A 15,388-nucleotide genomic window follows, 5' to 3' on the forward strand; every position below is an offset into this window, starting at 1 on the left:
TCTTCCTCATTTTTCCTTCTTATTCCCATGGCAGTTTCTCACTTCCCTCTAATCTCTCCCTCTCCTCAATGTGCTTGTTGTGCTAGTGGAAAACAAAGCGGTCATACGCCTTAGCCAGCCATCAAAGATTTAACATCATGTGGTGCTTTGGAGTGCAAAAGACAAGAATGACAGAGGAGAACACCACAGACAGAAAGGGAAAGGGGATGCCTACAAAAGAAACAGACATACATGGAAAAACACAAGACTGTCATCCAAAGAAAGAAGCAGACAGAGATAGTGAAACTTAGGAAAGACACACACAAAGACAGACAAAGAGAGCATAAAGGAGACAAAAACAGACAACTAAAGAGATAAGTCAACAGCTGAACAGCTCAAACAGAAGAATCATTGTCTGAGTGCGAGTAGGTCAGGAGTTCATCAGCCACTAGACCACAACAGAGTCAAATAATGCTAGCAAGGATGGAATTTATATAAGAGTTTGGAAAACTTGCCGCTGATTCATGATTGGCAACAGATTTTCATTTAAAACTCCAGGCAGTGTCAAAAGAAAACATAATCCCTCTAAACCAGTGGTTTCCAATCTGGCCAATGGGACCTAAAGGGTAGATTCACAAGATAAATCTAAGAGGGTCATAACAGTGTAGAGTAGACAACAAAGCATAGCTTTGCTACATGCTCTTTCAAATCTGTGTCTGACTTTTCTTTAGTTGTTGCTTATTTCTTGTAAAATACTGATTGTTTTATCTCTTGAGGCCAAAATACAAAATGTGTAGCATGTCTATGTCGTCTAAAAAGGCAGAAAAAAGTGAGACATTTCTGTTGAAAAATAAATCTACTGTTTGGTGCTGAGCAGGAAGTGTGTGTTCGGTTTTTAGATTTTATTTTTGCTAATAACGGCTGCCTGCTGCGGCTAAAAACGATGCTAAGAAAGGTGAGAGTGAACTTGAACAGTAAAGTTGTTAAACAGCTAAAATAATGATCTGAAACTCATTATTAAAGCTCTGTAAAGCAGGGGGCATTTACAGATTCAGGCGATGATTCTCTGTAATATTCACATTTAATACACTGTTATATTGAATATATTGATAGTGGCTTTAAACACAACAACTATTAAGTACTGTACTAATTACCAATATGAAATGGGATTTTTAAAAAAACTCTGATGCTGCACTCTTAAAATTACAACTTAAACTTAATACTGCAATACTAACATCTTGAATTGCAACCGTAAATAAGATTCATCTACTTTTATTAAATATTGAAGTTGTTTAAGAGACGTTTATTTTTCTCCATTTGTTGAAGAAATTCTGGTGATAATCAGTGATAATTAATGCAGAGCTAAATGTTGGAGAATTTATAAAAACAGGATTACATAATTACGTTTCTTTGGTCATTTTTCCAATAGTAGAAAAGCCTAAACGACACGTATTAATCTTTCATCATCCGTAACTTTGCTTACGTCTGGCACAGGTGGGGAGACAATGAGGCCAGAAAGAGAGCGTGACCAGTAATACACTGAACGATTCCCAGGACAGGTGACTGTTGGTTTTTTTAAGGAAAAGGGATAATGATATTTTGAGGCAGTGCACAGTGTATTTAATGTCATGGGATAAAGTGGAGTGCTGTGATTATTCTTGTAATCCGTACTTATTACTTGTACCTTTTATTAACTATAACCTATGTACTGTGAGTCTGATAAAAAAAACCAAGCATGAAAAATAAGTTGAAAACACCAGGTACTAGTTGGCAAGTGACGTTATCTCCCGAATGTTATCCTCGCTGTCCTGATTGATTTTTCCCTTTGGTCCCTTTCTCGCCGTGTCTGCTTTTTCTTCCCCCATTTCCAATTTTAGCTTTTTACCCGTCACTCTCGAAGCATTACAGTGAGTGAGCAGATAGACCTCAGCATCTCGCTCGAGGATGCTTTGTCATGATTCTGGCTTTTAATGGGTTGGACTGGCAGTTAATGGGTATGATGGGTGTTGTCATGACTCTGGATCGAGCCCATATACTGTGGTCAAACAAGGCGAAGGACACTACTGAAATCTTTAATGATTTCTAAATGAAGCCGTTTGCCTTCTTTTTTTCCCCCTGCACCTACCCAACCCCCACAAATCTCTCCGTCTGCTCAGAAATAGGCTATACAATGAAAGAGAGGAGCGATAAACAGACACGAGCTCCCGTTCTGTCTGCTGCTGTGGAGGGAGGAGAAGACAGACAGGAGAGAGAATAAACATCCATTATATTTACAAATGCAAAAATGTGCATCTAAAAACACACATACCGATTCAACATCATTCATTCATGCATTCATACACAGAGGAAAACACAAATATTATTTTCTTTCCATCATAGAAACAACACAGCGTGTTTTAACACAACATACAAGAGCTGATTCATATCTAGACTTTTTTCCTTTCCCTCCCGATATTGTTTTTTCCATACAAGCAGTGACAAGCCAAGCTTTTATTTGTATACATGTCAAGCTTTTTAAAGAGATGTGTCATACGTGTTTATTGGTATACGCTGATTTATTTGTTTTTTGGATTATTTTAACCTTCACAAACCTCATGAAATTAAGAAAACAGAGTATCTCTGACTGCTGCTGCCTAATTTTAACAAATTCACTGTAACTGCTGTTTTTATGAGGGACAAAAGTCACCTTGAGCCTTTGTAGTGAAATCCCAGCAGCTCTTTTCCTCACCTCTAATCCATACATTGCATAACATAGCAAGCCCTAATAATGCCTAACTGCTGCAAAATAAAGAGGTAGACTCGGGGAGAGGGTGGGGGATGGGGCGCAAAATTATGCAAATAATACGAGGTTTATATCAAATAAATATGTGAACATATATTATCATGATGCTGTAATCCTGTTAAATTAAAGAAGTCAGACCCACAGCTTCTGGGCTTCTTCTAGGAATTGTGCCAAGAGAAATAAAATCAATGTGAATGACACAACAAAATGTGAAAGGAACCAGAATGCAAGTTGCGTGATGTTGCAAATGCATTTGTCATTTTGTGTTGAGCGTGTGTTGTGTTATGTAGACATGGACTTGTTCATTGGGGTTGTGTGAACCACAAAAGGTTAAGGACCACCAGGTTGCATAACGCACATACAGCAACACTCCCTCCACATCAATGCAGCCATCCAAAACGAGGAATGATCCGCACACACACACACACACATTTCACCCAGGTACAGGGCAGGGATACACTTCATCAAAATGGAGGACAGGGGAGTCTGCTGAATGTGATTTCATTCCATTATGTAATCATCTAACCCAGTGACAAATCACCAGACAGCATAGTTTGGCCTCTCTCAAACTCTTGACAGAAAACAGTTTTATGTTTAGAAGACATCAAGCATCTTCATTTTTTTAACCATCTACCTCATTTTCTGTACCTTCTGTGACATGTTTTGTCTCCACATTTCCTCTTTCTCTCCCTTATTGGCTGTCTGGTTAACCCCTCTACTACCTCTCATCTTACATGTCCATCTCTCAGCCCCCAACCACCCACTGTTACTTGCCATCTTTCTTAATCTTACCATATCCCTCATCAATTCAATCCCATTATGTCTCTTCAGTTTCCTCTTCATCCATACCCTTCCCCTCTCTGTCTCTTCTCTTCTTACGCTAATGTCACATACCTTAATCCCCGATTTCTCTCTCTTTCCTTTATGTCTCAACCCTGTTTTCCTCTGCTTCCCCTCCCCATCACAGGCCTTACCAGGTATGGGCTACAGTGAAGCGCCGCCTCTGTCGGATGCTCTTGTTGACCATCAGCTTGCGGAAAAGACGCGGGGAGCTTCTTGGCGACAGTTTGGGGGACGTGGCGCCCCTCTTCCCTCCCACCACACCTGGGATTTTGGGCGGCTCCAGCTCCAGGTGCATGTGCTCCTTGAATGTCCGGATGCATGAGTCCATGTCAACGCTCAGCTCGTTGGAAGACATCCCTGCACTCTGGGTCGAGTCTTTCTGTCCTCAAAATTCTGCCCCTTTTTCGTCCTAATTTAGTCACATCAGCATGTACAGCAGGTTTCCTTTAACCAGAAGTTTATGCTGGGTTGAAATGCTGAAGCAGAAAGATTGAGGCTACCTCACACACAAACATTCACCCAGGAAAAGGCCAGCTCACACATACCCTTTTGTTGTTTGTGTTGCCTCTGTGATTTATATCCTCTTCCTCGTTCTGCACGGTTTTCCTTTGGCTAATGCACCGTGTTTTCCTGCTGGTCTTCTGTTCATCAGAGGTTCCTAGCAGAGCTTTACCCACAGCAGGGTCACATACAGCTCCTTCTAGGACAGACGAGTTCCTCTTCTCAACACTCTCCCATTTCCCTCCCTCCTGGTTTTACTGTCTGTAAAGTGCTCTATCACTCTGCTTCCTTTTCTCTGTGTCCCTCTGTCACTGATGGTGCCCTCAGAATGCACACCTCGGTACAAACTCTTGCTGTCAGTCCATCCAGGCAGCTTGATGTTGGAGGATTTCCCTTATGAAAGATTCAGAAGGGCTGAAACTGCTTTCTGCCTCCTCCTGTCTTGCTCTCCCCTCCATCAAGAACTGCTTGACTGACCTTCCCTCTCTGCAAACAACCCCCACGTCTCCCAAAGGCACTCCCGGTGTGGCACAGAGTCACTCCCACTATGCCGAGCCTCAAGTCAGATTTCCCTTCACTTGCACAGTGAGGGCGGCAAGCGGAGCAGAGCACAGTACGCAGGCAAATGCTTCGCTTGCCGTTTCATTCAGAATATACACAAGGAGCTCAGAGCAGGCACGCAACGTGTGCAAGCCACACCTCCCCCGGTAAGGATTGGCTGGTGGTGGTTGTGACGACAAACAGGCAGGCACAGTAACAGGTTGTCAGATTTATTATTTATTTTTTGTTTAGCCGGGATTTGTGGTAATGTTGCTGATGATGTTGTGACCTTTAGATCGGCAGGGAACTGGTGAGTGCAAGCCAAATAAAAAATTGGAATGGAGATAAAACCAAACAGCTTAATGGGCATCAGTGAGGGGAAACATACACACTGCACCAAAGGTTAACTGATTCAGATTAACAGTCTCAAGCCTGCATCTTTGCCCGTACATAAAAGTCGGCAACCACAGTATATTCCACTACAATCTAACATTCTCTCTCTCTCTCACACACACACACACACACTTTTACCCATCCATAATTCTGTCTGAATGGAAGCAAACCAACCATGAGATTGCCACAGTATGTAAGGGGGAAAGAAAGAAAGAAAGAATTGATAGATACACTCATTCCAGATACAGTACATGTCCACACACACAAAGGGCAACTCTGACTGATGAAAAGAAGAGAGAGAGAAAAAGAGGGGCAATGCCCTGAAGGTAGAGAGACAGAGAAGATGAGGGAGAAAAATCCTAAAGGAATATCAGAAGAGGCAGAATGGCAGCGTGACAAGTATTGGAAATGTGAGCACTTGCTTGTCTGCTCCGTGGACTGATTTGTTTTGGTTGTGAGTCACTGATGATTCTGAGCCATCGAAGCATGGACTGCTTTCTCACTAAATGCTTGCCAATAAAACCTTTGAAAATAGTCTTACCAAGCGGGTATATGGAGAAGAAATCACTTGTAGTAATATGATGCGTCATGAGCACAGCAGGCTGGAGTGTGCATCAGTTAGTGGTCTAAAATCAGCCAATGATGCATGGCATGGCATTCCCTGGGTCTTTTTCCTCCATCGTACAAATAATCAAACCTGCAACACTGGACGCAGGATAAAAAAAGAATGGACCTGTATTTTTAATTTCCTTTACTGAGATATACTAGAAGCATTCAATACTGGTTGGTGAACTGGTTGTCATACACAGTGTTCTGAGAAGCAAAAAGATTCAGTCACTTTTGCATGGAAAAACGTCAAAATGGAGTTAAATTTCAAGCAAAGCTTCTCACTAATTTTGGATTTACAAAGAAGATAAGAGACAGAAATGCTGCTGGGGGAAACAAGGAATCTGCCGTGTCTAGTAAAAACCAGAACCGGATGATGTACCCTTGGCGTTAGTTGTTGTCTTGTTACTAGCACTATCAGTATATCTGCTTAAAGTTAAGCCACATTTCCCACAGTTGGAGTCACTATTGAAGCTAAAATTGAGGCCTTATTGAAAAATGTGAAAAATGAGAGGATGACAAACAGGTGTGTGTGACACGGCCGGTTACCATCCACTGCAACTTCCATTGATGTTCCCCATTACTGGACACAGTAATAAGGGAGACCTGTGGATTTTTGTTTGTGATGGGAATGATGGATGTATTGTGTGCAAGGAAGCAGAGACTTTGTTGCTTGATGACAAGGTGAAAGGTGTGCATTCGGCAAAGGAATGGATTAACGGGACAGTGAGTGGCTGTGTACAAAAGCAGCTGCGTAAAAACATTTACAGGCACCGTGACATCATCGCTCAGAAAAGAGGAACAGAAATAGCGGAATAAAAAGCTAAACACTCCCAAAAAGATTGTTAACACGAGCGCTAGTCTGATGCAGGAAACAATCCGCTCATTTAGAACAGCTTAGTTGCAAGGTGCGCCAGTCGGCACTGCACACAGATCCAGATTCTTATGGCAACAGGTTGCAATTCTATCAGTTGATAATCTAACTAAAGAATTACCTGACTATGAGTTGGCGGCTCTTTTGAAACCTCTAGACAAGCCTCTCTGGGCCAAAACATGAGGGACAGCCTCATTCTCTAAGGGGGTAAAGGAAATAAGAGATCTGGCGAACCAAACGAGACAGTACTCCAAGCAATCGATGAATCCAGAGACTGGAAGCTACAAGAGACAATCAAGGAACACTGAGATGACTTCTGATTGCTGCACAAAATGTAAAGCAATCAGCCTAGAAGTTGTTGACATGTTTAAGCCTCAGTGGTGGATGGAATGACATTGCAATCCATAGGAAAAAGCTCTTTAAAGAATTGAAAAAGAAAGACTCTTCTCACAGTTTCTCCATCTGCTTGACAGGTCTTCTTGAAACCAGTGACGATGCGGTAGACTTAATATTAAAGATACAATAAATAAAGAGAATAGACCAAATACACCTGTATACCAAAAATAAAAAACTGAAAATATTTTTGCTGGCTCTTGCACATTTTGACATTTCTGCACTGAATAGGTCGATGACAGAAGATGAATGACAAAGCACAAATGAGAAGGATAGAAAACCATTTTCAAAGAGATGAAAGATTGAAAGAGATTGAATTAGAGAGTGACTGGGCCATTTCATTCCACATTACACTGGTCTTTTTACACCCTTGAGAGCTTGAATGAAAGCGCACGATGCACAGTCACAGCCCAGGAAGAACCAACAGCGATATACAATAGGCCCTGCAGACAACTGTAAAGGAGCTCAGGCTCTTTGCTAGTGTGTTGTGTTCTTTGATCAAGGACCTCAATATTGGTATCTGTCCAAATGGAGACTGAATGCTGCATTCTTTAGGCCTCTGTGCAACCTCTGAAAATGTCCTCTGTTCTCTCATCTCATATGTTAAGATATTTCACCAAAGTGTTTGGCAGACTGACCGTCAGACTTTTCACACCATGTTCATGGCTAAAAATGCTGGTTTTGCCTTTGCCAACATTTGGAGTTTTACTTTTTTTAATTTGAAGATGTCTCATTGGGTTCTGGGATACTGTGAGGAGCATTTGTCTTACATTTTACTGATCTATTTAAATGATCAATCAGATTCAATATTTGATAAATCATTATTAGCATCCCTAAGGCTATTTTGTTTTGCTGTAATGTGCTTTTTTTGCTGATAGGCCTTGGTGACCCCTGTAAGGTTCTCTCGTTCCTCCACGTGCTGATTTGAAGCAATATAGTTGTAAGAGGAAGCAGATGATAGAATTGATCAATCAACATCCTGCCAATTTTTGATCTTATCTCCCTACATTGTTCAATGAGTATAGGGTTAAATATTTTATAAGCATCCTTGCCCCTCCAAGCCCCACCTGTCACTTTCCATAAAGTCATAACATGCGAGAAAGATGCCTCAGCCGGCCCCATGTTGCCTTAGTCTTTGGTCTTCCACAGTGAAGAACATTCTTAAGACCTGTTAGTATATGTGGGGATCTTGTATGTCTCGGTGTGTTTATCAGGGCTGAAACAATTCTTCCAGTTCATTCATTTAAGCAAGTCATTTGAATTGCTGGTTTGTATGCAAATAACCACTGTAGATGACAATAACAAAGTAAAAAGATAACATTTCGAATTTTTGATTTGGTTTACACTGACTGACTGTCTGGAGGGTTGAAATCATTTTTAAGTACGGTGATGAAAAAAAGTTAGTCTGTAGCCTTGACACCCAGAATGTAACATGGCACTTAGTTGTTATAACATTATTGTATGCAATTTAAGTAATACAAACGTTGATTTTTCTTAAAAGGAAATCAATTAATCTTTCCTTTCTTTTGTAGATTTACTATTGCTCCTTAACAAAGCAAACGTATTTTTCATCCAATTACTCGACTAATTGGTAAAATAATTGATTACTAAATGAATCAATAGCTGCAGCCCTATATTGTTTATCATGAGCATGTGGGTCAGACAGGGTTGATCAGGAGTGTTTGTTTGTTTGTTTGTTTGTTTGTTTGTTGGGTTTAGGTCTTGAGATGAAAGCCATAAATGTAGCATCTCTGGTTACTTAAAACCATCTTTTGCCTACCACTTCTTTCACACTCCGTCTCACCCAAATAATAATGAAAAAAAACTGCATTGTGGCCCAGATTAACAGACCTATACTCATTTACAAAGGCTGATGGAGAAACAGAGAGAGACTCGAACACAAAGCAGATAATAAACATTGAAGTGCCATACACAGGTGAAAAGAGGCTGTGAATTATTTATCCATACAAATTATATCCACGCAATCGATGCAAATATAAACAAAAGGACAAAAGCTTATAGAAATGGAAAAACAAACAGTGAAAATCTGAGTAAAGAGACAGCAGAGAACAATAGCAAAGAGGTTACAGGTGGTTTGAAGAGAAATTTAAAACCACTGGGGAGAAAGACGAAAAAGGTGCTTCATGATTTGAAGGTGACCTTGTCAATCTTTCGTCTTTGTACAATCCTAGCGAATAGAAAAAGAGTGAGGTTTGCGGAAAATGTCCCCCTGGGATGTTTGAGTATATTGTAGCATGACGACAGTTATCCTATTAACATCCCTGTCAACTCACCACCTAACAGACTAAACTACTCGGAGGTTTAATTCACACGAGAGGATTGCCGTGCAACACAAACTGACAAGAGTAGCCGAGGTAAATACAGATAAAAAACAGATTATTTTTCCTCTTAACCAAAACTATTCCAAAGCTGATGAAACTGTGGAGGACATGACATAAAACTGGATCATATTTGACCATCCAATGCTCCACTAGCTAAGCTTTATAATCATGCAAAACGATGTTAAAATATTAGATCCATATGGACTGTTGGACTCATTGAAGATGGGGGCGACCGTGGCTCACTGGCTTAAGAGGGTTGTCTGGCAACCGCAGGGTCAACGGTTCAATCCTTGACTGGGTGCCACATGTCGAAGTGTCCCTGAGCAATACACTGAACCCCGGCTCCCCGGGCGCCTATCATTGGCAGCCCACTGCTCCCTATATACAGGGATGGGTCAAATGCAGAGGTCAAATTTCGTGTATATGTATATGACAATAAAAAGGGGTTGTGGTTTCTGCTAAAGCTGATCCCCACTCACTAAGAAGAGCCGAGCAGCATTTTCCATACACATAGATTGAGAGTTGTGTTGCACCCATCAATTGAACAAAAGTAGAATGTTTCGGTTAACTTAATTGAACAAAAGTAGAATGTTTCGGTTAACTTATGTCCGAAATATTAAGGTAATCTGCTGATATTTAAAGTTGAAGCTCAACTGAAGCTCAATACTTTTGATACCCATGGTATTGTTGGAAATGAATAACTGGAATTTGACATTGAGACAAATATAATCTTTGTGCGTAATGTCTGCCAAAATGTCTGCCTTGGTCCCTGTACGTGCTAAAATGAAAATTGTAAGATCCAATTTATGCTCACTGTCTGTGTGGGAAGCCGTCTGGAACACCAGCAGAGAGGGAAGCGCTCAACAACAGAGCGCACAAGGAAAGTACAAAGAGTGCAGACGAGCCAAAAATCTGACCAGCTTCTTCCCGACCCAGGGTGAGGAACACATCCAAATATAGTTTCAAATCAAGTTTGGAGAGGGATCATCGTGAGAAATGATATTATACATCACAGAGAGCACTGGTTTGGAATTTACATAGATAAAAGCACAAGCAATCTGGGAAGACATATGCACAAACTTAGTATTTTGTAATAAAGATTATAAACTATAAAAATAGGCTGGACACTGGAGCCTCACTATTGCGCTTGTCAAAGTTCAATCAAATTTTAACTGTGTGCGAAGTGAAGGAGTCGGGACAATTTGCAACTGGAGGCGAATGTGTCCCACCCTGTTCCACATAGAAATGAATGGGAGGCATTCATGTGGTCTGAAGGTACCATAAGGTTTTTGCTTGCTCCCATACACACAGCCATCCATAAATCATGAGACACCGTTGGACCACCATGGAGGGCCTTTAACCAATCATCACCCGTAGGTCTGTGTATGTGCTCTATTTGCGGCCGTTCAGCCGATGGAGCGTGATAAATCTTGCACAAGTGAAGAAGGAACATTAAATGACACCAGTGCAAAGCTAAGCAAAACTTGACAGTGTCAGTTTAATCATTTCATCAGCGTACCATTGTGAAGGCGTCATTATCATGGTAAGATCGTGTACTTTGTCTTATCTAACAAACACACTAAATACTACTAACTCGTTTTTTTCCTCTCGCTGGCCATTGGCAGCAGTCAAAAGACATGAGGTAATTGGCGTATCTCAACTCTATTATGATTACAGAACTAGCAGACATGTTTTGTTTGTATTAATTGTGATTACTTTTCTTTGCCTGATTAAGACAATCTAGATGAAGTGTTCATGGCAGCTGCTGACATCATGTTAAGCTCTGATTACTAGTGTGCATGTCCTGTAACTGCATCCACTGGCTTTCACTTAGCGCTGTTTTAACTATCAATGTCTCTGTCCTGTATACGTATGCACAAATATTAACACAAAAAAACCCACAGTATTTTCAGTAGGCGCCGTCATTTACAGTTTCCTTCTGCACTACACTGGCTTTTCTCAGGCAGTGGGACAAGCACAAACAACCACACACACAATTCATGAGGCACTCTGAAACAATTGTGTACATCAGCAGGAAAAATAATTGAATCCCAGAATAACTTCTTGCTCCCAGTCCATCCTTCCAAAAAACATTGATGAAAGCACTTAAAGAAGTACAACAAACAGACGGGATTGAGAGGAGACGAGGAGTTTGTGCTGATGACGGGCACTTCAATGGTTTGACAGACATATATAGACTCACATATAACACACACACACACACACACACACACACGTCTACCAGCTTTAGGCTTCACCAGAGAATAATTAGACTTGAGAACCTTCAGGAAGGTTCTGCTGACCCTGGCGTTAAACTGTAGCAGCAGTGATGCCTGAAGGAGACATAGTGTGATAGCTTCTTAAAGGAGAGGAAGGCCAGGAGGGAAAGGCATACGGGGGGGGGGACATGTCTACCTCTACCACCAGGGTTACTGATGACTGATACACACGTCACTTGCTATAAATTTTGCCCAAGCGGACTGTACAACCGCCAATAAACTTGCTGTTAACAGAAAGAAATGGGTGTTGTCGTCAGATTGTATAAAAATGTAAAAACAGATGGGTAACAAATTATCACCACGAGCTTCAAGAACAGCTTCAGAGCTCCTTGGCCTAGAACTTCTCCCAGTTGTTTTTGAGATTTTGGGTTGAAGGTCAAAGCATCTTATTCACATAATTGTGACACTCATCAAACCATTCAGTGGACCGCAGTGTGGAAGCATCTGCATTTATGTTTCTCTATTCATTTATTCAGCTTTTTCTGTCTGTCACCTGTCTGTATGTGTGAATGTGTGAGTGTGTGTGTGAGTGTGAGTGTGTGTGTGTGTGTGTGTGTGTAAACCCATCCAAGCAACCATGCCCACACTGCACTCTTCTGGTAGAAATAGAAATTTCAGCTTTTCAAGGATTCACTCAATGACTTCTCAATGAGCAGGAGCTTCTGTTCAATGTGAAACATCAACATTTAAAAAATATATATATTTTCCCAGTTTGCCACGTTCTTTGTTCACTCCTAACTTAATGCAATGTTTTTGATCAGGGGTGATGTATTTTCTGATATATTTTCTGATACATTTAAAATGACATGTTTGATATTTAGAAGAAGTATGGCACCCTGGCTTTGACTCCAACACAATAAGACTATTGAGCACCTTGAGCAGCGTTTTCCAACCTGGGTCACAACTCACAAGACAGGACCGAGGAAAAAAAGTGTTACTGAAACAACACAAAATAAAACATATAGTTTCTTTTCTGGGTTTTTGTGAAATATTTGGGGGTTTTTTCTTGTGAAATTCAAGACTTTTATCTTTAAAAACGATCTAAAAGAAACAATCTGAGATGGAAAAATCGGTCTTCAATTGATCTGCTTGTAAAAATATACAGTTGGTCACAGTGGATCACAAGGAGGCCTTACTTTGCCAAAAAGGCTATGAGCAAAAAAAGACGCATGAACACAGTATAAGTAGCACTAACCTTTCCAGCAGCCCTTATTCATTAAAGTGTGTCTCTTACTAGCTCAATCTATATTCACTCACTAACACACATACACACAATACTGGAGCTCGGGGCCAATTAGTTCATTAAAAACATCTGAATTTGAAACAACTGGACACCTGGCTGCCCGCCATGAACTGCTGGCCACTTGCTGTTTTTGTTATCTGAAACTGCACGCTGTACCTGTTGCGGTCTGTGTGTGTGTGTGTGTGTGTGTGTGTGTGTGTGCGTGTACCACTGTGTCTGAAGGCATAGAGCATACATAATGAAACAAGGCAGTGTCATCTTCAACAGGCTGAATGCAACATGACAGATCAGCCACCGATGAAGACAGGGATTATAACAAGATTTTTTAAGCCCAGTCTTTGCTCAGTATGACCGGGGAAAACCCGTGGTTTGCTATAAAATAACTTTGGCTCAGATGACCAAATCTATTTATTTAACCTTTGACCTGTGTGATGTATCACATCACTGCAGAAAACTCTGGTACAAAAACTCACCTTCAATCATCAGTGAGTGCTATATCTATCCACATCAGCCAAAGCATATCCCTATCCAGTTACACAGAAGCTAACCACGTTGTCAGGGATGCCCGCCCCCTCTACTGATAGTATAGAATAGAATACATGTATTCTGTAACTATCTAATGTGTCAGCAGTGCAGCCTGTGCACTTTAATTAGAATATGCGAACAGCTCTGATCTCCACAGCGTCAACGTCTCAGGAACCAAGAAAAGCAGATTAGATTGATTACTCCAGGTGTTTCACGTTGAGTCATAAACAACAGGCTTCTAATGATTCCATTGAGCAAGTTTGTGTTCTGCCGTTTCTTTTACTTTCCACTCACCATTCAGGATCAACTGGCGTGATGTCTATCCTAGGAGGGGCTCCGAAGGGCAAGGACGTTGGCCTGGACATGATTTCTTCGTCAGGCGTCCGCGACCTCTCCCCCTGCCGCCATGACAGCGGTGGCAGCTGCAGGTTGCCCGAGAAACGGCGTCTGCCATGGCGCAGGTCAACCCCCAGTGTGCAGGACGGAGATGTGAAAGACTCACTGAGGCAGCAATCTGGAGGCTCTTTGCAGTCCTGAGAAGAAAAAGAAATGAAGGAGGAAGTGCACAAAATGAAATAACACACTAATATTCATTTAGAGTCAAAGAGAAGTGGAAAATGAGAGTATGGAGATAATAGGAAATTAAAGGAACAGTGCAGAACTCTTTTTTCCCCTTAATTCAAAGTGAATCATGTGTTTAATTACACTCCTGCTCATCAACTGTTTGCCCACTAAGGGGCGCCACAGGCCTGTTTCTGGCTTAAAAACGTCAAGCAAACCTTTGACGGACCATCTCTTGCATGCAATATCTCTTCTCCAAAGACTCCACTCTTTCCTTCTGCCTCTTTTACTGGCTTCAGTTGTTCATCTTGTTAGTGTGTGCTGTCTGTAGCAAACTGATTGCAAGGCATAAAAAAACCACCTTTATTTCTCTGCTAGAAATCAAATCAGAAGGGAATGGCAAATATTTATTTCTGTTGTCTCATCGGATAGCGTTTATAGTTCTGAACACCAGGGCTGTTTTTACTGAGCATCTGAGAGACAGAAATCATTCTCAGTTTGACAAGCACTAAAAATACCTCCTTTATACCCTCTTCCCTTAGCTTTTATCCACAACTATTACTCTTTTTACAATCATTTCCCCTTCTTTCCATGGTTATTCAAAAATCAGTGCACCAATCTGCTAAATGTATTCTTTTCGACTACCTTAAAACCAGTCATAAACTGCCATGAAATTTAGGAAGGGCTTGTTATTTATTTCGGGAAGCTCAGATTTGAGTAAGAAGCTAAATTAGCAGCAGCTAAAAAAAGACACTTGGCAGCACAACATCATATGCTCAGCAGCAAACGGCAGCATTCACCTGCACCTGCAACAGAATGTACGCCAGAATCATATTAGACTCAGGCAACAATTATCAGAACAATACGAACACTCAGGCTTCCTCATGTAGCCCAAAGGTGTACTGCAGAAATTAATGTTGAATAAAAGACTACTATGACAGAGGTTCTGCAAATATATTTGACTCTAATAAAATCTCCCAAAGGTCCTGACCCAGTCTTTGGGAATGACTGAATTTTACTGTATTATAAAAAATATTGTTTGTCACTAATGATTGACCCGATATAAACCATTCTTAAAAAGCAGAGATAGGTCACTTTCTTTACAGGGTCTTTATTTTATTGATTTAGCATGGTGGACTAACTAAAGTATTTTGATCATAAACGAATAGTTTAAATGTAACAGTATATCGAATATTTTTGGTGTTGGACAAAACAAGACTTTTGTAGCTGATAGATTAGACTTCAGGAAATATGACGAGAAAATAATGTGAAGATAATCCCATTCATCCATAAACTATAAAATCCCTAAGGATTGCGAGAGGGCTGGAGCCAATCCCAGCTGACACTGGGTGAGGGACAATAACACATGAAGACCAACAATCAGTCACGCTCATGACCACACCTGCGGGCAATTTTGAGCCGCTAATTAACCTAACCTGCATGAGAGAGAAGCCCCCGGAGGAAACAGGTTTGAATCCAGAAGTTCCCCCGTTGTGAGGTTTCATTTGATAATGAAAACATTTGTCA

General features: G+C 41.0%; 1 protein-coding gene across 2 annotated transcripts in view; it reads right to left on the bottom strand.

The window, feature by feature from the left end:
- Positions 1-15,388, bottom strand: part of pde4ba (phosphodiesterase 4B, cAMP-specific a) — a 145,557-nt gene that overhangs the window by 105,968 nt on the left and 24,201 nt on the right. The window contains exon 3 of one of the 2 annotated variants that reach the window (XM_031859534.1): positions 13,595-13,833. In XM_031859534.1, coding sequence (XP_031715394.1) covers positions 13,595-13,833 — 239 coding nt within the window. Of the gene's footprint in view, positions 1-3,735; positions 4,761-13,594; positions 13,834-15,388 lie in introns of those variants that run through there. The other variant, XM_031859535.1, reaches the window with a different exon arrangement.

The sequence above is a fragment of the Anarrhichthys ocellatus genome, unplaced genomic scaffold (genome assembly GCF_004355925.1).
Source record: "Anarrhichthys ocellatus isolate YVR2014 unplaced genomic scaffold, GSC_Weel_1.0 scaffold22, whole genome shotgun sequence".
Taxonomy (NCBI): Eukaryota; Metazoa; Chordata; class Actinopteri; order Perciformes; family Anarhichadidae; genus Anarrhichthys; species Anarrhichthys ocellatus.